The sequence below is a fragment of the Physeter macrocephalus genome, chromosome 21 (genome assembly GCF_002837175.3).
Source record: "Physeter macrocephalus isolate SW-GA chromosome 21, ASM283717v5, whole genome shotgun sequence".
Classification (NCBI taxonomy): domain Eukaryota; kingdom Metazoa; phylum Chordata; class Mammalia; order Artiodactyla; family Physeteridae; genus Physeter; species Physeter macrocephalus.
The window spans coordinates 120,712,779-120,734,008 of NC_041234.1; the positions used below are offsets into that span (position 1 = coordinate 120,712,779).

Genomic DNA, 21,230 nt, shown 5'->3' on the forward strand with positions numbered 1-21,230 from the left:
CCTGGCTCGGGAACGGGCGGTCAAGCTTCGCCACGAGAAAGCTGTGTGATGCTAGCCAGGCCCACCCATCTCCGGTCGCGGTTTCCCCACTTATGAAACAGCCACGCCGAACTAAGTCATCGCCCAGAGCTCCGCAGCCCCGCGTGTTGATAAAGGGGGCCCTGCGGAAGCGGGGGCAGGCGGCGGTGGTAGCGGATAGCCGGCTGCAGCTAAGGCCAAGCTCTGGAGGGCTCGGCTCCCTCTCGGCCGGCCGGGAGAAGGGAGTCCTGGGGTGGCTGCGGCCAGGAGGGGAAGCAGAGGAGGCCAGGAGCCTACTTCCCCGTGCCGGAGGCGGGAGGCTCGTGGGGGAGGGGGAGGAAGTCCCCTCCTGAGCAGGTCACTCCCAGAGGCCTGGTTGGGGCGGGGCAGGCGATGGAGCGCTGATCTGAGCTCCTGGGCCACCTTTGTGCCCGCTGCCGCCCAGCTGCCCGGGAGCCCGGCCAGGTAAGGGGCTACACGGGGGTATACCAGCCCTCCCACCGTGCCCCCAGCCCTCCGATGGCCACCTCTCTTGGCCTCTGTCAGGGCAGGGGGTGTCTATCTGTCTGCCTCTCTCCAGCTTCCCCTGCCTAGTCCTGGGAGGCGTGCAGCAGGGCTCCGAGGTCGACGTCTGTCTCAGGGGCCAGACCTCACCAACCTTGATCAGGCTAAGGAACACACGCACGCACGCACGCACCCCCGCCCCCACCCCACCACCCCGGCAGCTCTCTCTAAGGACCCCTATCCAGAGACCGTGGGCGGGCGGGCTGGCCCCTCTGGTGGGAGGCTGAGCTCGCCACCCCATCATCTCCCCCAGGCGCTCAGGACTCCTGCCCGCCCCACCATGGTCACGGCGTCCACCTCGTCGGGTAAGGCTGCAGCCGCTGTCCTACCCACGCCCCCGCCCTTTCCTCCACTGGGATGAGCCAGGTGGGCCGGGCGGGCTTGGATGAGGCCAAGAAGCCCCTTTCAGAGCCCTCCTTCACCCTCCTCTCCGGGCTGCCGGTGCGGGCACCACATGCGGTTGGGCGGCGGCGGGGGTGGGGGAGCGACCTGTGTTCTGCTGGAAGGCCAGGATCCGGCAAGTGGGAGGCTGGGGGGAAGCAGAAGGTCCAGGTTGACGGCTGCCCAGGCCACCAGCTCTGCCTGAGCAGCTGGAAGCTCCCTGGGCTCGGTTCCCCTGCGGAGCACGCTCCCTAACTCGGGCCTCTCCCCCCACCCCCGCCCAGCTGTGCCCCGGCCCCTCTCCCAACCTGCGCCGCCCGGCAACGGCAGCGAGGCGGAGCCACTGGACGCCCGGGACCCGCTGCTCGCCCAGGCGGAGCTGGCCCTGCTCTCCACGGTCTTCGTGGCTGTGGCCCTGAGCAACGGCTTGGTGCTGGGCGCCCTAGTGCGGCGGGGCCGGCGGGGCCGCTGGGCGCCCATGCACGTCTTCATTGGCCACCTGTGCCTGGCCGACCTGGCCGTGGCTCTGTTCCAAGTGCTGCCCCAGCTGGCCTGGGACGCCACCGACCGCTTCCGCGGGCCCGACGCCCTGTGCCGGGCTGTCAAGTACCTGCAGATGGTGGGCATGTACGCCTCCTCCTACATGATCCTGGCCATGACCCTGGACCGCCACCGCGCCATCTGCCGCCCCATGCTGGCACACCGCCACGGAGGCGGAGCTCGCTGGAACCGGCCGGTGCTGGTGGCCTGGGCCTGCTCGCTTCTCCTCAGCCTGCCCCAGCTCTTCATCTTCGCCCAGCGCGACGTGGGAGACGGCAGCGGTGTCCTCGACTGCTGGGCCCGCTTTGCCGAGCCCTGGGGCCTCCGCGCCTACGTCACCTGGATCGCCCTGATGGTGTTCGTGGCACCTGCCCTGGGCATTGCCGCCTGCCAGGTGCTCATCTTTCGGGAGATTCACGCCAGCCTGGTGCCGGGGCCGGCAGAGAGGGCCGGGGGGCGCCGCGGAGGGCGCCGGACGGGCAGTCCCGGCGAGGGAGCCCCGGTGTCGGCGGCCGTGGCCAAGACGGTGCGGATGACGCTGGTGATCGTGATAGTGTACGTGCTGTGCTGGGCGCCCTTCTTCCTCGTGCAGCTGTGGGCAGCGTGGGACCCGGAGGCACCTCGGGAAGGTGTGTGGCCGTGGCTCGAGCCGTGGGGGCCGCTCCGGCTCGGCTGCACACACACACCTCGGCCCCTCCCCGCCCCAGCCGCGGGCCCCCGAGCGGACGCGGGGTGGCGCGTGGGCCGCGGCCTTCCCTGGGCACCCTCACCCCCAGCCCAGACCCCTGCGCCCCACAGGGCCCCCCTTCGTGCTGCTCATGCTGCTGGCCAGCCTCAACAGCTGTACCAACCCCTGGATCTACGCTTCCTTCAGCCGCAGCGTCTCCTCCGAGCTGCGAAGCCTGCTCTGCTGCGCCCGGACGCGCGCCCCGCCCGGCCTGGGGCCCCACGAGGGCTCCTGTGCCACGGCCAGCTCCTTCCTGGCCAGGGACACCTCCTCCTGAGAAACGAGGGGCGCCTTCCTTCCAGAGGCTCCACGAAGCTCAGCCGCCTGCCCGGGGACGGGCTCCGCGATCGCGCGCGGACCCGGCAGCCAGCTCCTTGGCGCCGCGTGTGGGGAGGGGCTGCGGCGGTGGGCTGCAGGGGCCGGGCCGGCACATGGCTTCCACCCCAACCAGTGCCTGCCCTGCCGGCGGATGGGGGTCCCGGGAGCGGGGGTGGGGGGGGGGTGGGGCAGGAGGAAGGAAAGGGGTGGGTGGGGCCGGGGGCCTTGCTTTCCCCCGCCTCTCCAGTCCCCCTCTGCCCTCCCTTCTGACTCTCCCCGTCATAAAAGTTCCAGCTCATTTTCCACCTGGCGAGTCTCCTTGGATCAGGGTAACGGCGGGCGCGGGGGCAGCGCGGAAAGATTCTCAGAGCCCTCCCGCACCCACAGACACATGAGCGGCTCTGGAACCCGCCACGCAGGACTTCAAAGGCAGCCCTGTGCCAAGGAACCCCCTGCAGAAGCTGTTCCCAACCTGCCATCTTTGGGGTGCCGGGGGGCTGGCCCTGTACCCACCTTCCCAGCCCCACCGAGACAAGAGAACTGGCTCGCGTCGAGGAGTCAATGCACAGGACTTTATGAATGGCCGCCAACAGCAGGCTGGCACCCTCGGCTGAGCAAGGGCACCGAGCACCCGACAACCAGCGACAGGCCCTCACGGCAGCCCAGAGGGGCCTGCCCCCAGCCTCCCTCCTCGGCTGCCTCCCAGAGGGGCCTGAGCCAGGGCGGGGGAGGCAGGGGTGGGTTGGGGCGGCCTCGTCCTCCTCTCTGCAGACGGTCACGAGCAAGCAGGCTGCACAGGACCAGGGAGAAGCGAAGGGCCTGGGGAGCCCGGCCGGTCTCGCCCGTGGCCACCTGGGGCGGGGCGGGGCCTGCAGAGGAACCGGTAGCACCTCAGTGCGGCTTGAGGGGTGAGTCCAGGCCCTGGGGATGGGAGGCCAAGAGTGAGGCTGGGGCCCCAGGGCCATGGGAGAAGCCTTTGCTCTTGCCGAGGCGGCTGCAGGCCACGGGCTTCGGGCTGCGGGGCCCAGGGCCAGGGGAGATAGCGGACGCCGGCCCGAGGCCCTGACGGACAGCGGTCTTCCCCAAGAGCTCCTTAAACACAGAGTCCATGGTCTGCGCCATGGCCTGGCAGGGAGGAGAGAAAGGCAGGGCGTCGGTATGAGTGGCCCCCACCTGGCCAGCCAGTCCCCCACCCCCAGGTCAGTGCTGCCAGCTGACCCAAGAGTGAGGCCCTCCTACCCTCCGCTGCCCAAGCCTCGGCCCAAACTCCTCCAGCCCCTGAAACAAAGTCCTCGGCCACCGCCTGTCCCCAGGCCCCTCCCCTCCGAGGGCCCCGCAGCTGCCGCCCCTCCCTTGCCCGGTTTCGCTCCTGCCACTTTCGGCGTGGCGGTCACCGTCTCCTCCGGGGACGGCAATCCTCAGCCCAGCCCTGAAATGGGAGCCCCTCTGGCTGGGCCCCCGGGTCGCCCTCCTCTTCCCCCTCTCTCCCTGGCTGAGATCACAGCCCCCACCCCCTGGCTCTGGGGGCCACCAGCGTGCCCGGACCTCCAGGGCCAGTGGTCCCCTGCAGCCCAGGGAGGAGGGGCTGAAATGCCCCTGGAGAGACGTGCACGTCCTAACCCCGCCCCGACCCTGCACCGGGCTGGGACCCTGTGTGAAACAGGGCCTTTGCAGATGTAAGTTCAGGATCCTGAGATGGGGAGACGATCCTGGGGTATCTGGGCAGACCCCAGATGTAGTGATTAAGGGCTCACACGGTTCCCGGGGCTCAGCCCGGCGGTGCCCACCGGGAGCCCACGGTGGGGCGCGCTGGGCCCAGCGGACACAGCAGGGAGCCGGGTGTCCCCGGGCTGCACCCCTGGCCGGGGCCGCATCTGGCACCCGCTCTCTCCCCCTACAAGAACTACGACCCGCCTGGCTCCCCAGTCAGCCACCTCCCTCAGCCTCTCTTCCAACTGCCCCTCTCATCCTCCCTGGCTCGCCAAGCGCCTGCCACGTCACCACCTTTCACCTAGCCGGGCTCTAGATGCCAGCCTTGAAGCCTGTCCCACTCAGGGACCGAACATGAAGCCCAAATGTGAGAGCCCCGGGTCCCCTTCCCTTCTACCCTGCCTCCGGGCCCATCCCTCCCCACTGCACGCACACCCTCGCCGGCTTGCCCTTCCCTAGGCTGGGCTCCACCGGCCTGTCTGAGGTCAGGAAGGTGAGACGGGAACCTTGGGAGGGGAGGGTCCCGTTCGTAATGGGAAGCAGAGACCCACCCCCGAGAGGTGCCCCCCACTTGCCACATGGCCATTCCCAGCTCTCTCACCTTATCCACCTCCACATGTTGCTCCGGGGATGCCGGGACCAAGCAGCGCCGTCTGTGCCCAGAGGGGCCCCCAGTTGTGCCGAGAGGGGCCTCGGGTTGGGTGCACGGCTCTGGCCTGCAGGGCACAGACAGTGGGCCTGGCGGGGGCCCCGGGGAGCCCCTGCGCGGCCCGGCAGTGGCTTCTCGCAGCCCGGGGTGCGGCCAAGGGAAAGGGAACAGCGAGGCCGGCCCCTCCACGTGGCTGCGGTCTGGGGTGGGCGGGCGGGGCCCCCGGAAGGGCCTTCCCCTTGCTCTCACCTCTGGACAAACGGCGTGGCCGGGAGGGCCTCCAGGCTGCTCACCAGCTCCCCCGCGGCCGGCAGGCCCTGGCCCGCAGCAAGCTTCTCTGCCCTGGCGCCAGAGAGACAGACTGCCTGTTGGAGCGCTCATTCCGGGCTTGGCCACGCCGGGCCTACGGAAGCGGGGACTCGGGGCGGGGGAAGGGCCAGAAGCCCGGCGGCGGCGAGAGGAGAGCCTCCCAGGGAGGGCCCCAACTTCACTCACTCACCCCGCCGGCAGCGTGATGTACTTATGGGGGATGAGTCCCCGGGCCCCGGCGCGCTCGCCCCGCCACCAGTCGCCTGAGGCCCGCTCGTGCAGCCGCAGCACATCCCCCCGCCGGAAGGTCAGCTCCTGGGCCGTGCGGCCCGTGTAGGCAAAGCAGGCCACGGCCTCCACAACGCCCTCCGGGTCTAGGGAGGAGAGGGGACCCCGGTGTTGGGGGGGGGGGAGTGGGCATCCAGGGCGGGGGCGGGGTGGGGCCCTCCTTCCCGCCCCCCTCACCGTCCTCCTGGGCCAGGCTCCCAGCCTCCGGCTCCGGCTCGTTCTCCCACGCCGGGCTCTCCGGCTGGGCATCCCTGCGGCCCAGAGCAGAGCAAGGTGGGTAAGCGCACAACGGGTCTCCCGTCCGCCGGACCTCCCTCCCGGCAGCGCGAAGCGCCTACCCCAGGCAGCTGGCAGGAGGCGGCGCCATGCACTTCTCATAGACAGGGCCGGGCAGCAGGGCGGGGGGCGGGAAGACCCGCGCGGGCTGCGCTATGAGCGTCTGCACCAGCTGGTTCACCCGGCCCTGCAGGGCCACCGGGTCCTGCCCGGCGGGCACGGGCAGCAGCGTCGGCCCGAAGCACACGGCCAGGTTGTAGGCATCCATCATGTTCTCGTCGCTGTACTGGGCCAGGCTGGGGGCACACGTGGGTCACGGGCAGGGAGCTCTCGGCCCCGTGTCCCCCGAGCCCCGCTAGCAGCTGGCCAGGGCCAGGCCTGGGCCGCCCTCGCCGCCGCCCCCCCCCGCCCCCCGCCCCCGCGCCGGTACTCACTGGTTGAGGAAGGTGAAGAGGTAGCGCAGGACCGCCAGCACCGGGCCGGGCAGCCGGGCCAGGAGGCTGCTCACGTGCTCCACCCGCTCCGCCGCGGCCTCCGCTTCTGCGGCCGAGGCCGGCACCCCAGAGAGAAGCCATGAGCGCGGCCGTGGAGGCCAGCGGGGAGGGCCCCCCAGGGCCCGCCTCAGACCCCCGCCTCACCCGCAGAAGCCAGCAGCTCTCTGAACAGCTCTGGGGGGAATATCGGGGGCTGCAGGCACCGGAAGTAGAGCTTCAGCACGCCTGCCACCGAGTCCAGGTCATGGGCGGTGCAGCCCTCCACCAGTGGGTCCTCTCCTGAGGGCGACACGGTGGCGCAGGGGGCGAGGAGGCGGATTACACCGGCTCTTCCACCCCCACCCTCACCCCCGGCCCCGCCGGTCCCCACCTCTCTCAAAAGCGTCACGGATCTCTGAGACCCGGGGCTGGGCGCCCGACACCCGGAAGATGCCCTCGTGCTGCAGGCCTGCGGGAGGACGGAGAGCCAGTGGGAGCCGAGTCTCCTCCCCACCCCTCCCCGCAGGATCGGGCGCCAGGCCAGCGGCAGGAGGGCCCAGGTCTTACTCACCGTTGAGGTTAATGAAGCGGACACAGCTCTCCACCACCAGGGGTACGGACTGGCCTGAGCTCTGGGGACAGGGACAGAGAGGGTGTTCCCTCCACTGTGGACACAGCATGTCCTGCCTCGTCACTTGCTCGCTTTTATTTTCCCTTAATGCGTTATGCGGTCAGCAGTAAGTCCTGCGAGATGCATGCCCAGGTGTCCGACATCCCTGGTGCCGTCTCAGGCCATGCCTTACGTTTTACCTGCTAACTGTTTATTGCTGGCACGTGGAAATGCCATCGAACTCCGTATGTCGACCTCGAACCAAGTAACACCGTGAAACCCAAACGTGTTCACTTAAATGATCTGTTGATTCTTTTGAACCATGACATACAGAATCACATCCTGCAAATAACAGTGTTCTCTCTTCTTTTCTGATCTTTCTTGCTTCCCTTACTTCCCTCTCTCCCACCCCAGAAGTGGGGCCCGCGGACGCCCTCGCTCCTGTTGACTCAACTCCTCAGCCCTAAAATCGCTGCCACCCGAGGCTTTCCGTTACTAGTCAGGGACGTGCCCTTTGAGCAGTGCAGGCCCGACAAAGGCCCACCCAGGAGGAGACCCGTGGCCGGGGCGGAGGATACTGGGCTCACAGGCGGCCCCCGGGGGGTGGAGCGAGAGCAGAAGCGGGGAGGGGCCCGCACTTGGTTGGCGGGTGACGCATAGCAAGTACCTGGATAAACTTCTCCATGTCTCCCCCAAAGAGCTTCTGGTTATACTGGGAGCTGGGGCGGGGAAGGCGGCTCTTCTGGAGTTTTCTCTGTGTGTACTGGGTCCTGTCGGGAACAGGAGCTGGCTCTGAGGCGAGTGGGCGTGGAGACTAGGCTGCCCCGACACCCTGGCCCAGCCAGACAGCACGCTGGAGCTCGCGAGTTATTCCAGAACCCACTGGGCAAAGTGGGAAACAGGCCACCAAAGGACGAGCAACAGAGCCGGGTCCCAAAGAGAGGGGAGGTGGGGACCCCACAGCTCCTCGGGACAAACTGGTCCCTCACGAAGGACTCACCAAGACGCCTCCCACTCTTCCTTGTCACCTGGGGAGGAGAAGACGTTGGTGTGTCTCTTGGGCCGGGGGGCTCCTCAACACACCCCCGAGGGAGAGGGCAGCCTGAAGGCCGAGGGCAGTCACAGGACAAAAGGCGGGATAGGGGCCAGGATCCTCGCTGGCTTATTCCCTGCGTGCCAAGCACCCTCTCTGGGTGGAGGGGGCATGGGCCGGGTGGAGGACCCAGGAGGAGAGCCAAGCTGCGGCCGCTCCCGGCCCTGGGGGTGGCGAGGCAGGGGCTCAGGGCGCCAGGAGCAGGGCCCACCTCGCTGAATGGCCTCCTGCAGCTTCTCATGCTTGGCCTGCAGCTTGGTGAGGATGCTCCGTCCACTCAGGTACTCCTGGAGTTTCTGTGAAGCCCCAGGACGAGTCCAAGGCTTTAATCCTAGCTCTGAGCCTCCCCGGCCCCCCGCCCTCCTGGCCCCGCCTCCCCACCGTGACGTAGAAGGTCTCGGTCTCCTGCTGCTGCCCCCGCCTCCGGCCGGCCTGCCGAACCCCTGGGTCCGAGCTGGTGGACTTGAGGGACTCGGTGGAGGGACTGGCCTGGAAGGAGTCGAGCATGTCCCCATCTTCTGACGCCACCACCTCCAGCAGGGCCTGCAGGGTGGCCTTCAGCGTCTTGTTCACCTGGGGAGGGGACAGCACCGGGACAGGAAGGAGTGGGAGACAGGTGAGGGACGGGGAGTCCAAGTCAGAAGGAAGGGGGAGGGCGGGCCATGGCCACCCGGCTCCGTGTCTCCAGGTCCTTGTCCCCACCCAGGGCCAGGTCACCCATACCTCCTCTGTCTCGATGGTCTGTCGGTCCAGGCGGCTCTGGATATTCTGGGCTCTGGGCAGAATCTCGTCCCGCAGCTCCATCTCAACCCGGATCTCAGCCACCTGCAGAGGGCAGCACCCAGGGGGCTGAGGGCCACGCCTGAGACGCAGGGTGGGGCTGGGCAGCAGGCACCGAGGTCTCTGGGGCCCACTTTCGCTGCCTTGGTGGCCGATGCACAGGACCACCAGCCTTGACGCCGCGTACAGCCAGATCTGAGGCACGGCAAGGACACCTTCCCAAGGGGAAGGCGCACGCACACCCGCACGCATAGAGACTTGGGCACGGACGTTCCGCGGCGCTACTCCTAACAGCCCAAAGGAAGAAGCAACCCAAGTGTCCAGCAGCTGACGAAAGGACAAGCAAAGTGTGGTCTCTCCATACAGTGGAACGTTGTTCAGCCATAAAAAGGGAGGAAATTCTCATACATGCTTCAACGTGGGTGAACCCTGCGGACATTATCCTCAGTGAAATAAGCCTTTTGTCGCAAAAGGACAAATAGGATATGATTCTACTTGTATGAGGTGCCTGGAGTAGCCAGATTCCTAGAGACAGAGAGTAGACGCTGGGGGCCATGGGCTGGGGGAGGGGGAGGGGGAGTCAGTGTCTCATGGGGACAGATTTTCCATTGGGGAAGATGAAAAAGTTCTGGGGAATGGACGGTGGTGATGGTTGCACAATTACACAACAACGTGAAGGTGTTTCATGCCACTGAACTGTGCACTTAAAACGGACAAAATGGTAAATCTTATGTATATTTTACCGCGATTATAAAATTTCTATCCAGGCCCTAGAAAACACTGATATTAGAAGACCCACCCCCTCAAGCCCACATAATGGGCAGAAAACTAGAAACTGACTCTCTGGAAAGGATAAATCAGAGGGATTCTGGACTCGGGGACACTAGTCACTGCTGAGGAAGGGGACGAAAGTCCCCACCGATGAGAGAGAACACAGCCGCCGCCGCCATCTGGCCAGGAGCTCAGAGCTGCGCCTCAGCGTGGGCCTGTCGGACATAAGGAATGTCACAAAGCATCAACATCAGACAAAGCCACCGTGGCCTTGACGGCTGAAGATAAAAACGAGATCAAGCCACCAGCGTGTCTGAGCACAGACCAAAGCAAGAACTTTGCCCAAGCCACAAACATGAGCAAACCTCCCTGTGTCCCAGCTAGTGTGAGGGACGGCTCCCTCCTCACTGATGACGGCTCTAGCCCTAACCCTTTACCCACCCCTGCCCCGTCTTCTCAATAAGATTTATTAAGACACCCTGTCAAGAGGTACCCCTGTTTCCTGACAGCATCCAAGCCAGAGCCAAGCCCCTCCCCCAAGTCCCCTAACCCTTGCCCAAGTCCTCTGAGTCCTTTCTAGCACCCTCTTACCGAGACACCCCCAATTCCCCGTGATGTGGGTGTCCCTCGCAGCAAGGATGTGAGTCCCCGCCCAGCCACCCCGTGGGGAAACCCACTGCTGACAAGCTCTGTTCACACACATCAAATACGTAATGCACCTCTCTTCAGTGCCTCCTCTGAAATATGAATTGATGGCCAAGAACTGGCAGCCATTTGAGGGAGCGCTCTAAAGCGGAAGACATAGATCAAAGCAAGAAAACAGAGAAAATGCAGGGAACCGGGGGAAATGTCGAGAAAAAGAACGAACATTTCAGAAAGATTTGAGAAGATACTGTATCCATGAAACAAGAAGAAAGGGCTATCTTAAATAGGAATTTGGAAAACAAACCAAAACTCTTAAAAACAAAAAAATATGAGAGTAAATTAAAAAAAAAAAAACAACTCAACAAGGGGCGGGAAGAAATAGTCGAAAAAATATCTAAGAAAGCAGAATTAAAAGGTATAGTGATGAGAAATAGGAAAGATAAAAGATAAGGAAATCAGGGCTTCCCTGGTGGCGCAGTGGTTGAGAATCTGCCTGCCAATGCAGGGGACACGGGTTCGAGCCCTGGTCCGGGAAGATCCCACATGCCGCGGAGCAGCTAAGCCCGTGCGCCACAACTCCCGAGCCTGCGCTCTAGAGCCCGTGAGCCACAGCTACTGAGCCCGCGTGCTGCAACTACTGAAGCACGCATGCCTACAGCCCGCGCTCCGCAGCAAGAAAAGCCACCGCAACGAGAAGCCCGCGCGCCGCAACAAAGAGTAGCCCCCGCTCTCCACAACTAGAGAAAGCCCACGCGCAGCAACGGAGACCCAACACAGCCAAAAATAAATACATAAATTTATATTTAAAAAAAAAAAAGATAAGGAACTTAGACTGTCAACCCATGGTGTTCAACATCAAATTACAAGAATTCGTGAAAGCAAGAGAAAAGAAAATTAAGGGAAGGAAGTTACCAAAGGAATAATATGAGCTCAAAACCTTAAGACACAAGTTTCCATACTGACGAGGCCCACTGGTTGCCCAGCACCATGAAGGAAAAAGGATCCCCAAGGCATATCATCATACAATTTTACACGAGGGAAAGAGACTATCCTACAAGCTTCAGGGAGACAAATTACAGGTCACGTGCAACAGTCCAGAAATCAGAACGGCATTGGACTTCTCACCTACAATACTGAAAGCTTGAAGTGATACCTTTAACATTCCAAAAGGAAAATGATTTTCAACCTTGAATTCTATACCCAGCTACACTACCAATCAATTTCAAGGATAGAATACAGACATCTTTTCAGACATTCGAAGTCAGGAAAGTATGCGGAAAGATGTCCACACAAACAAGGGTAATAAACCAAGAAAGAGGAAGACACAGGATCTGGGACACAGACGGTCCAACGCAGGAGAGAATGGCAGGAATGCTCAGGACGATGGGGAAGGGAGGTCCTGGACTTCACAGGCCTGCAAGCGATCAAGGCCTACAAGCCGGGTCTGGACGGCTCCAGGGCAGAGCTCTGAAGAGAAGAGATCGCCTGGTGTGAGGGAAAAGACGGGAGAGGGCTAGCACTGGGAGATGATGTGGGGAGGAGCCCGAATATCCACAGAAGGAGGTCGGTAGGGCCTCTGGAAAGCTTTAAAGCACTAGCGGCACCTGCCGCGTTGCTCGCAGCAGAAGCGGCAGCTAGAAGGCTGGGAAGGGGTTGTGTCTGGGGAGTGGGAATCAGGAACAGAACGGGTGAGTCAGAGAAGGGCTGTGTGCCACTGGACGCCTTGAGTAACGTCTGACTTTTTCAGATACGACTTCGGTCAAAATACAAATTAAATAAGTAAAAGCTCCATGTAACCCCAGTCCCTGAACAATGTTCACGAGGATAAAGCGGTAAACGAAAGAATAGCTCGGAGGTGCACTGAAAAAATGCCTAGTGGGGACTTCCCTGGCGGTCCAGTGGTTAGGGCTCTGAGCTTCCACTGCAGGGGGCACGGGTTCGATCCCTGGTCGGGGAACTCAGATCCCACAAGCCATGCGGTGCGGCCCAAAAGAAAAAAAAAAAAAAAAAAAGATGCCTAGTTATAAGTTACTGTTTGCATGGTTTCTTTCCCCCCGAGTTTGCATTATGAAACGTCTGAGGTACACAGAACCATCGAAAGAAGAGTATATGGACAGCTACATACCACCCACCAGCTGGCCTCAAAACCAGTGGCAGCCTGGCTGTTTGCCCTTGCGGGTGTGTGTGTGTGTGTGTGCGCGGGTGTGTGTGTGTGTGTGCGCGGGTGTTTGTGTGTGTGTGTGTGTGTGTTCTTTGGCTGAACCGCAGAAGTGAGCTGCGGAGGTCTGCTGGCTTCAAACGCAAGTCCGGAAACCTCAGAGCCTCGTTTGCCTTGAGGCCACTGAAGGAGGGTCTAAGAAATAAGCTGCATTCACTGTGTGTGTGTGTGTGTGTGTGTTCTTTGGCTGAACCGCAGAAGTGAGCTGCGGAGGTCTGCTGGCTTCAAACGCAAGTCCGGAAACCTCAGAGCCTCGTTTGCCTTGAGGCCACTGAAGGAGGGTCTAAGAAATAAGCTGCATTCACGAGTTTCAACTCCTTAGCAAATGGAAGGTAATTCATTCCACTTACCTACCATCACAACGAAGACCAGAAAACACAAAGCCAATCGATTGCCTGAAGGGGCGGGCAGAGACCCTCACCTCATCCCCCTCGTGGGGCTGGTAGTCGAAACGCAGCGGGGGACAGAAGGCGGCTGCGTGCACCTCCAGCACCTTGGCCTTGTCCCCTGGAGGGTCTAGGGCTTCCACCACCTCCTCCAGGCTGCCCAGGCCCTGCATCTGGGAGGCTTGGGTGCGGCTCTCAGCGGCCGTGTAGCTCCGGAGCACCTGCCCCAGGGCCAGGTGGAATCCCATGTCACAGCACTGGGGGACAAGCGAGGACACGGCTCGGGCGGGCTCGGCGCACAGGCGCCCGGCCCCGCCTGCCCCCCAGCACTCACGTCCATGAGGTCCAGGACGTCATGCAGGTAGTAGTTGTTGACAGCGGCGTTGACGCTGGCCAGGCTGAGCAGGTACTCGTTGCGCGCCTTTGTGCACTTGAGTTTGTGCTCCAAGAATTTGGCGTGACGCTGCTCAGGACCACACAAGCCCCAGGGTCACCCACGTGGCCCCAGCTCCGCCTCCCATGTAGCCCTCACCCGCGACACACGCTCTCTCCCCTCCCTTCCCCACGCGGACAGCTACACCCGCCGTCCCACCAGGTCCCTCAAACAACTTGGCCCCGAAGTCATGATGTCCTTCCTCCGCGACCCTGCCAGCCTCAGCGTCCCCATCCTTTCTTCAGGGACCGCCTCAAACACTCCTCCTCCCCTCCTGTCACTCAGTCACCCATTTGACGTGTCCGCTCGCTTGTCTGCAACCTCACAGCACTGCGTGAGGCAAGGACGGGTGGGTGGAAGGGCCCCCAGGCTTCGGGGCACCAGATCTCTCTTCGCCCGGCGGGGCTTGGTTGGGGAGACCAGCTAGGAGCATGCGGGCTGTCCCGGGCCTAGTGACTCTTCTCCTGCCCCCTCTGTCTATACCACCCCAGCTTGGGGAGCCCTCCAGAGCCAGCCCCGCCTTCCTGCTCCACACCACCTCCCTGCAGGGCCGGGACTCGAAAGAACAGGGACCAGGAGCCAGAGCCTCTGGACACAGACGGCTGCCCCCAGGCCCACCTTCTCCACCAGCCGCCCTCCCTTCTGGAGGGAGCCCTTGCGGAGCGGCCCTGCCTCGGTACCGGCGCTTCGGCATGCCCGCTTCCCCTCCTGCCGCTCGGCTTCCCGGAGCTTGGCCTCGGCATTCAGGCTCTCCATGCGGTACACCTGGTATGTCTTCTTGGCCTGCAAGGAGGCCCAAGGCCAGGCAGCCCTGCTCAAGGCCACGGCCGCAGCCAGCCCTCCCCCGCCCCCGCCCCGCCCATCCGGGACTCGGATCCCAGTGCCCAGAGCAGGGAGAGAGGGCCGAGCCTGCGGTCCTCGAAACGCAGGTCTCTCCTTGAGCCTGGCTCGGGGAGATGTGAGGGGATGGCCTCCCTCTGATTCGGGCAGGCCCTGCGGCGCTCTCACCGTCTGAAGCTCTGACACCACCTCCAGGAGCTCCTCCTGCAGCTGTTGCCCCAGATCCTTACTCTGGGGAGGAGGGGAGTTGAGCACAGCCATGCCCCAGTGCAACACCCACCTCCATCCTGCAGCGGCGGCCAGCCCTCAGCTCGGCACCCAAGGCTCCCACCGGCTCGCCTCTGCCCGACGCCCCCCGGCCTCCTGGGCCCTCCCAGCCATGACACCTCTGCATCGGGCACCCACGGGCTGCCCTCGCTAGATCCTGAGGCTATCCAGCATCCCGTGCCCAGGGCAGGGGCCTTGCCTTCTTGACTATGCGCCCAACATCCTCCGCGATGTGACTCAGGCGCTGGGCCAGGGGCCCACCCAGCACGTCGCTGAGGGCCGCGCTCTCGCGGCTCTGCTGCCGCGTCTGCTGCAGCAACACAGCCCAGCAGTGTAAGGGCGACAGGAGGGACGGCTCCTTCCTGGGGGAGACGGGCGCTCAGACCGACGGGGAGCGGGGCCTCAGGCCCTGCCGCGGTCGCCCCACCGGCCAGTCCCCAGGACCCACCGGAAGCTCTGGTGCTCCCGACTGCTGCCCCCCAGGCGGCCTGCGCGGCCGGAGAAGCGCTCAACCAGCTTGTCCAGGCCCCGCGAGTACTCCAGCTCCACCTCGGCGCGCCGCCGCATGAACTCGGCCAGCTCCTGCAGCAGCTCGCGCCGCAGCTCGCCCTGCAGCTCCAGGCAGCGCAGCTGCCCGCCCAGCTGCCAGCGCAGCTCTGTGGGGTGGGGGGCGGGGACGCGGCTCAGGCTGGGGCAGCGCACCCGCCACCCACCGAGTGGAGTGAGCGCCCGGCCGAGGAAGGGGACCTCTGAGCTGAGGCTGAAGGGAACCAGCCGGGAAGGCAGAACGGAAAGGCCCCTCCGGGGAGAGGGCAGAGCCCTGCAAAGGGCCAGGGGCGAGGGGGGAGTGTGGAAGGCCCCGGAGGCTCGGAGCACGTTGGGATGCTGGGAGCACCTGGACCCCCCGGTTCCCCTGCCACTTCCTGACCTTTGGGTGCCCGGGACCCCAGGCAGGGCGGCCGCCCCCGCAAACACAGAGACACACGGGGCTGCGCAGGCGCGGGGTGGCCACGGCGCTCTGTCAAACCTGCAGTGAACTTGCGGCCTCGCTGGCTGGAAACCCTGCCCTCGGCCCCAGGGAGAAAGGGCAGCCCCAGCGGGAGGGCCAGACCAGCTGGTGGAGGCTGACCGGTGACGGGACCGAGGCAACTGGTCTGTTTTCTGTTCCCAGTACCGACTCCTAACTGCCCACCTCCTCCCGGCAGAGAGAGCCACACCCCGCTCCCCGCACGGCTGGCTTCTGACACCTTATCGCTGACTGGATTTGGCAACTTCCCCCACACAGACCTAAAGCAAAGAGCCGCCTGAATGAGGAGCTTAAGCAACCCGCTGGCGAGCCCTGGGCATCCCGGGGACATAACGCACTGTCTCGGCTTCCGGCAAGCGGGCCGCCACTTACTAACCGCTGTCCAAACGAGGGACGTTAAATGACTCCTTCATTCAGCGTAATGTTGATTATGCACCCAGTCAGTCTAGACATGGAGACACGGTGCCCACCCTCCTGGGGACAGACAGCAGGGGGACAGGCACGCGCTCGAACGTGTTGGAAGAAGTGGCACTGAGAAGACAGCACGGAGCGGGAGGCGGGGACAGGGTGGTCAGGAACAAGCGACACTGGAACAGAGGGCTGAAGGAAGCAACAGAGGGGCCGTGGAGGCAGCGTGGCTGGAGAGAGAGCTGCGCAGGCCAGGGGAGGGGGGAGACGGCCAAGGCCCGCGGTTGGGGAGGACTTCCCCCCTGGACGCCGAGGGAGAGGGGAGCCACAGCAGCGGAGCCACGGGGATCCGGCTTCGCACTCAGGGCCCCTCGGGCTGCCGTGGGGAGCCAGGGCAGAGGTCAGGTGACGGAGGAAACGTGCCCAGCCCAGGTGGCAGCTACTGCACCAGTCCAGGCAAAAGACAGTCAGGGGCCTGGACCAGGCAGCCAGGCTGGGAGGAGGTGGGCAGTGGCAGGACCCTGGTACCATGTGGATTTCTGTCCCGCCAGTGACATCCCACGGGCTGTGGGGCGTGTGGCAGCGTCCATGGGTCCTGCCTGCTCAGCAGCCCCGTCTCCTCCTCTGATTTCCCTTTGGAGAATGTGCCCTTCCTACTCTCGGCCCCTGGGTCCCTCTCCGTGACTCCAGGTGCCCCAGATGTGGCTCTTGCATAGCCCACCCCTCGGCCCCTCCACCCTCCTCCACCGCCAGGACTAGCTCAGTGACAGGCCCAAGGGCCACCATCCCCTCCCCACGCTTGCACCGCAGTGACTGTACGAGAGCGCTCTCTTTCCACCGAGGGGTCAAGCTGGGTAGATGGAAGCCCGGGCGAGGACTGCTTCCTGAAGGTGAAACCAATGTAGGGTCTCCTTACACCGTCCAAGGCCAGGCCACTTGATATCCGGAGAGTCTTCGTTAAATCAGGGTAACAGTTTGGGGATAAAAGTAAATTTCATTTCATTCCAAGAAAGATCTGAGATGTCCCGGCTTGCCTCACTGTCCTCTGGCGTCCGCCCCTTCCTCGTGGAGCAACAGTTCCCTGGGGACCTATTACAAGTGCACAGCGCTCAACGGGCCAGCACAGCAAACCGTTTCGTTTCTTCTGTTCGGTGCAACCAAGCCTTGGCTGGGATTCGGACCTGGTGTCAGGCAGACGCTGAGTGGGCGGGGTCTGAGCACACTGAGCCGGTGCCTACCTAGCTCCCCAGGCTCCCCAGGCTCTCAGCTGAGTCAGCGGCCAGCTCTGAGATCTCATCTGGGATGCGCTCATCAGGGAACCCTGTCCAACCTCCCCCACAGAGCAGGCCTGGCCCTCTTCCTGTCCCCTTTCTTGACACCGCGCTCTCCCTTTATCGTGGTTTTCATCATAATCGAAATTAATTGTGCGATTGGTTGTTTACTATACGTCTCCCCCACTAGACCTGTACGTTCAGGGCCTGGCACAGAACAGATGCGTACAAAACATCTATCAAAAGGAAGGATGGAATCCACGTATGCTTGAATCGCAGAGCCAGGACTGGGCCTCAACAACACTTCCTGTAGAGCGAGGCATTCGGTCTCACTTCTGCTGACAAGCAAAGCAGAAAAGATGGCCTCCCAAACCACGACTATGCTGACCTTTCAGAATTTCGGGCGTCAAGACAGTGATCCTGTTTTTCTAGCACGGTAGGAAGTTTCTTTGGGCGGGGAGGCGGGGAACAGGAGCTAAAATCATTCGAGACCCAGAGCAGGCAAGGAACATCTTAAAAGACAGCCTTGCTCGAAACCCCAATTTTTTTTCCAGTGTGAATGAACTGACCCACGTTTGCTGACTGAAGAGTTTCCCAAGTCCTTCAGCCTCAGGACATTTGGGGGATGCAGCTGCGGATCATTCTCCCCATCTGAGGAATGTTGCAGGCGAGGCTCGGAGAGCTGACTGGCCCTGCACGGTCACCTCAAGCTGGCTGTGGGCAGCAGGCCACCCTTCCCAGACGGGGAGGACTCGAGCACACTTTGGTGTAAATTGCTTGTATTGGATAAATACGTTGGAATCTCCATCTTTGGATTGGAAGGACATTCGAGGTTCATCTCATGACACCCCCTAGGACCTATAGGAGTGGTCATGAGCAAGTCACTGCTCCTCTCTGAGTTTCGGTTTCCTTCATCGGTAAAACTGAGCTATTGAGAGTGATACGCGGGGTCGCACAGCTGAAGACACCAGAAAATTTTACAGCCTCAAACTGCTGGCACTTGGACGCTGCCTTCTTCCCTTTGCGAGAGTTACCACGCCCTGAATAAGACCCACAAAAGCAGTCGACTAAGAGTCTGCAAAGCTGATTTGCAGACGATTTGCACGGAGTGTTTATCAGAACCCAAAGAGGCCTACTCTTGCAGAGGGCGCAAGATCCCTCAGGCCAAGATTCACTGTGCCGGTTTGCCCAGAGACAGTGGCCTTCCCCTCTGAGCCACCTCAGCGCCCAAGGGAGGGGACAGGGACTGGGCTGCAGGGACTGGAGTGGTTTTAGGGTAAAGCCATCGCTAAATCCATCCACCGAAGCTCTCGGACCCCCCCCCACCCAGCCCGTGTCAGCGGAGTCAAGGTGCTCCATTTCACTGTGGCTAGGATGCCACTTTTGGGGGGCACTCGGTGCTCCCCTTCCCTCCTCGGAGTCCTTAGGTGAGGTGCAGGGAGAACCCAGGAGGACAGAGCTACCGGAGAGAGGGAGGGAGGGAGGGAGAGTGGAAGGAAGGGGAACAGCGGCGGTTGAGGCCAAAGGGGCGTGGAGAGGCGGGCAGGGGGCGCGGGTCCCCTCCCTCAGCCCCCCCCCCCGGAGGTCACTGGGGGAGGGCAGCGGGCCCTGGGCCAGCGGCCAGGACTTTTCGGGCTCCCCCACGACCTTCGGGGTCTCCGTAGGGAACAGCGCCGGGAGCGCCCAACGCCCTCTCACCCTTGACTTGCGCCTCATGGTCCGCCTGCGGCCCTCGCTCCCGGCGCAGCTTCCCGTGCGTGGCCATGGCCGCCGGGCGGCCGCGCCGTCGAGCTCCGTTACTCCCACGCGGCCGCGAGCGGGCCGGGCGCTGGGACCGGGGGCCCCCCGCAGCCAGCACCCTGCGCCGGCCCCGCCCCGTCCCGCCCCCAGCGCCGCTCCCTGGGCGGGGCGGGGCGGGGGCGGGGGCGGGGGCGGGGGCGGGGGCGGCCCGGCACTGCTCGCGAGGGTCTCGGGTGGGGTTGCCCACTGGGGCCGGGCCTTGCCGTCGCCTCGCCCCAGGCACTGGGCGCGCAGCCGGGCAGCCTTGTGCCCAAGGTTCGGCCGCCAGGGCCGGTGTGGGAGCCCCAAGGTGCCCGGCAAGCTGGCATCCTCTGGCTGCCATTCCCTGCCAGCCTCCAGAAGCTTGTCTGGTCACCACTGCCAGACTGCACATCGTGGCCATTGGCCCTCAATGCCAGTGCACAGTGACACCATAGCTGCTCCAGACCCTGGGCTCCCTTGGGTCACCTGCCTCCCCCAGATCCCCAGGACATCAGACGGGGCCCACCCTTCCCAAGCACAAGGAGCCTGGAGAACAGAACAGAACATGCCTTCGCTCCTTCCAGGCCCCGTCACGGGGAGCGGGTGGGGGCGGAGGGCAGAGAGCAGGCTTGGGCTGAGGTTCCCCTTCTGCACAGCCCTGCGGGGAGGAACAAGCCTCGTTGCCCCATAGGTGGTTACCACTTCCTGCTGCCGGAAGAGACTCTTCTGCCTCCTTTCCCCGGCAGCTTGCACCTGCTGTCCTAGGCCTGGGGGTGGGGGTGGGGGCTGGGGAGGGGCAGCCCTCTTCCTGCGCCCTCAGAGCAAGGCCTTACTGAGCCTGGGGGCGCCTTGGGGCCTCTCTTAGACAGGAGTGCTGGAGTTTCCCTTCACCCCTCTCTACCAACTCGAAGTCACAGGCCAGGCCGACAGGTTTTTCTCCAGTGTACTGAGAAGGCAGGATGCAGGTAGCAAGTGACCAGCCGGACCGGACAACTGTCTTCAGTTGGGTGGGAGGGAAATCCCTGGGGTATAGATGGTGGGGACGGGGCCGAGGGCAGTTAGGCTCTGGGCTCGTGCCCAGGGGAGGCGGGCCTGTAGGCGCTAGGGCAAGGGGTCCGGGGATGTGTGTGCGTGGATGTCCAAGTCAGGCTCTGTGCAAATGTGGGCACACGTGACCGGGACCTGCAGCTCTGGGAGGGAGGAGAGTCTGCGCAGGTACTTCCTGGCTTTCAACTGTGAGCATCTCGCTCGCCCAGAAGGGGAAAACATACCTCCTCAGCTCCCTGTCCCCCACCCCCAGTACCAGGCCCTTCTCTAAGGTGCAGTGTGTGCACGGGGCACTGGGGCTTTTCGGCCTGGGAGCAGGCCGGACCCCAGCAGGAAGGCATGCCCCTCATCGTCTAAACCCAACACAACACACCTTGCCCCCTACCCCTCTATCTGAGCCCTGACTGGTCGCCCAAAGTTCCTCCCCCATTCAGCAGAGCCAGGCACGGGGCTCAGCAGTGTGTGCACGGGGCACTGGGGCTTTTCGGCCTGGGAGCAGGCCGGACCCCAGCAGGAAGGCATGCCCCTCATCGTCTAAACCCAACACAACACACCTTGCCCCCTACCCCTCTATCTGAGCCCTGACTGGTCGCCCAAAGTTCCTCCCCCATTCAGCAGAGCCAGGCACAGGGCTCAAGCCCGCAGGAAACTGCGGCTGAACTGGTGTCGGCGCCTACTTTCAAATGCTCTCCTTCGTCCTTTTACTTTAGGACTCCAGAAACACTCACGTGAAGCCCCATTCAGCCACTGGTGTCAAAACTTGAGTAACTAGCCCTGGCTTTTAGGACGCTTCTTTGGCATTTAAGGTCGTACTGCTTGCTCTGTCCTCAGCTCTACTGTTCCCCTTCAAAGAATCTAAATGGTGCAGAAGGGCAGGACCAGATCTGCGGGACCTTGCTAAGCCTGTTGACAAGTGGAGCGAACACTTGGTCCTGAGGGGTGACCGTAGGGCTGACGTGGTCAGGTCTGCTGGGTGAAGGATGGACCAGAGGGAGATGAGGTCAATGGGGAGGTTGTTAACAGATGTCCACGTCAGATGAGAGCATGAATTGGACAGTGAGGCCCCTCCCATTTTCCCACAAATGAGCTTTCCAGGAGAGGTTTCACAATGGGGGTCCAGGTTGTGCACCTCTGTGTATAGCTTCATCCCCTGGGGAGACGTCCCCAGAGCCCACCCCCAGGCACACGGCTAGGGAACAGGAGTTCCTGCTTGTCCCACCCTCAGCCTTCCAGCCTCTGTTCGGCACCTAGCTACTGAAGCGGCCCCTCCCAGAGGCGGGTCCTGCAGAGAAGGAGGAAGTGCTGGGCCCCAAGGGTCAGTCGGGCCTGCGGCTTCCCCTCTCCGCCCTCCGCCCTCGCCACAGCTCCCCACCTCCGCCCAGGAAACCCAACCGCCTGGGGGCGGCCGAGCGTCAACGGG

The 21,230-nt window shown here is 63.4% G+C and overlaps 2 protein-coding genes across 2 annotated transcripts; one reads left to right on the plus strand and one right to left on the minus strand.

The window, feature by feature from the left end:
• The first annotated feature begins 862 nt into the window (after positions 1-862).
• AVPR2 (arginine vasopressin receptor 2) lies at positions 863-2,576 on the plus strand. The gene is made up of 3 exons (XM_007113581.2): positions 863-887; positions 1,248-2,132; positions 2,302-2,576. The coding sequence occupies exons 1-3, from the start codon at positions 863-865 to the stop codon at positions 2,505-2,507; spliced, it is 1,116 nt and encodes a 371-aa protein (XP_007113643.1). The 3' UTR covers positions 2,508-2,576.
• A 546-nt stretch (positions 2,577-3,122) lies between these two features.
• ARHGAP4 (Rho GTPase activating protein 4) lies at positions 3,123-18,791 on the minus strand. Its single transcript, XM_024116782.3, has 22 exons — positions 18,701-18,791; positions 14,745-14,952; positions 14,496-14,658; positions 14,198-14,260; positions 13,808-13,972; positions 13,091-13,219; positions 12,792-13,013; positions 8,680-8,781; positions 8,338-8,529; positions 8,168-8,252; positions 7,864-7,891; positions 7,531-7,633; positions 6,825-6,885; positions 6,645-6,722; positions 6,419-6,553; positions 6,215-6,320; positions 5,843-6,076; positions 5,682-5,755; positions 5,407-5,590; positions 5,157-5,249; positions 4,860-4,974; positions 3,123-3,673 (listed from the first exon to the last, which is right to left on the minus strand). The coding sequence occupies exons 1-22, from the start codon at positions 18,765-18,767 to the stop codon at positions 3,440-3,442; spliced, it is 2,841 nt and encodes a 946-aa protein (XP_023972550.1). The 5' UTR covers positions 18,768-18,791; the 3' UTR covers positions 3,123-3,439.
• Between the last annotated feature and the right edge of the window lie 2,439 nt (positions 18,792-21,230).

Excerpts from the sequence above, each read along its gene's own strand:
- AVPR2 (XM_007113581.2), top strand. The coding sequence starts at position 863 with ATGGTCACGGCGTCCACCTCGTCGG. Across the intron at positions 888-1,247 it reads CACGGCGTCCACCTCGTCGG|CTGTGCCCCGGCCCCTCTCC; the intron begins GTAAGGCTGCAG and ends ACCCCCGCCCAG. Across the intron at positions 2,133-2,301 it reads CCCGGAGGCACCTCGGGAAG|GGCCCCCCTTCGTGCTGCTC; the intron begins GTGTGTGGCCGT and ends TGCGCCCCACAG.
- ARHGAP4 (XM_024116782.3), bottom strand. The coding sequence starts at position 18,767 with ATGGCCACGCACGGGAAGCTGCGCCGGGAGCGAGGGCCGCAGGCGGAC. Across the intron at positions 14,659-14,744 it reads CGGGAGCACCAGAGCTTCCG|GAAGGAGCCGTCCCTCCTGT; the intron begins GTGGGTCCTGGG and ends CGTCTCCCCCAG. Across the intron at positions 13,014-13,090 it reads ACGTCCTGGACCTCATGGAC|TGCTGTGACATGGGATTCCA; the intron begins GTGAGTGCTGGG and ends CTTGTCCCCCAG.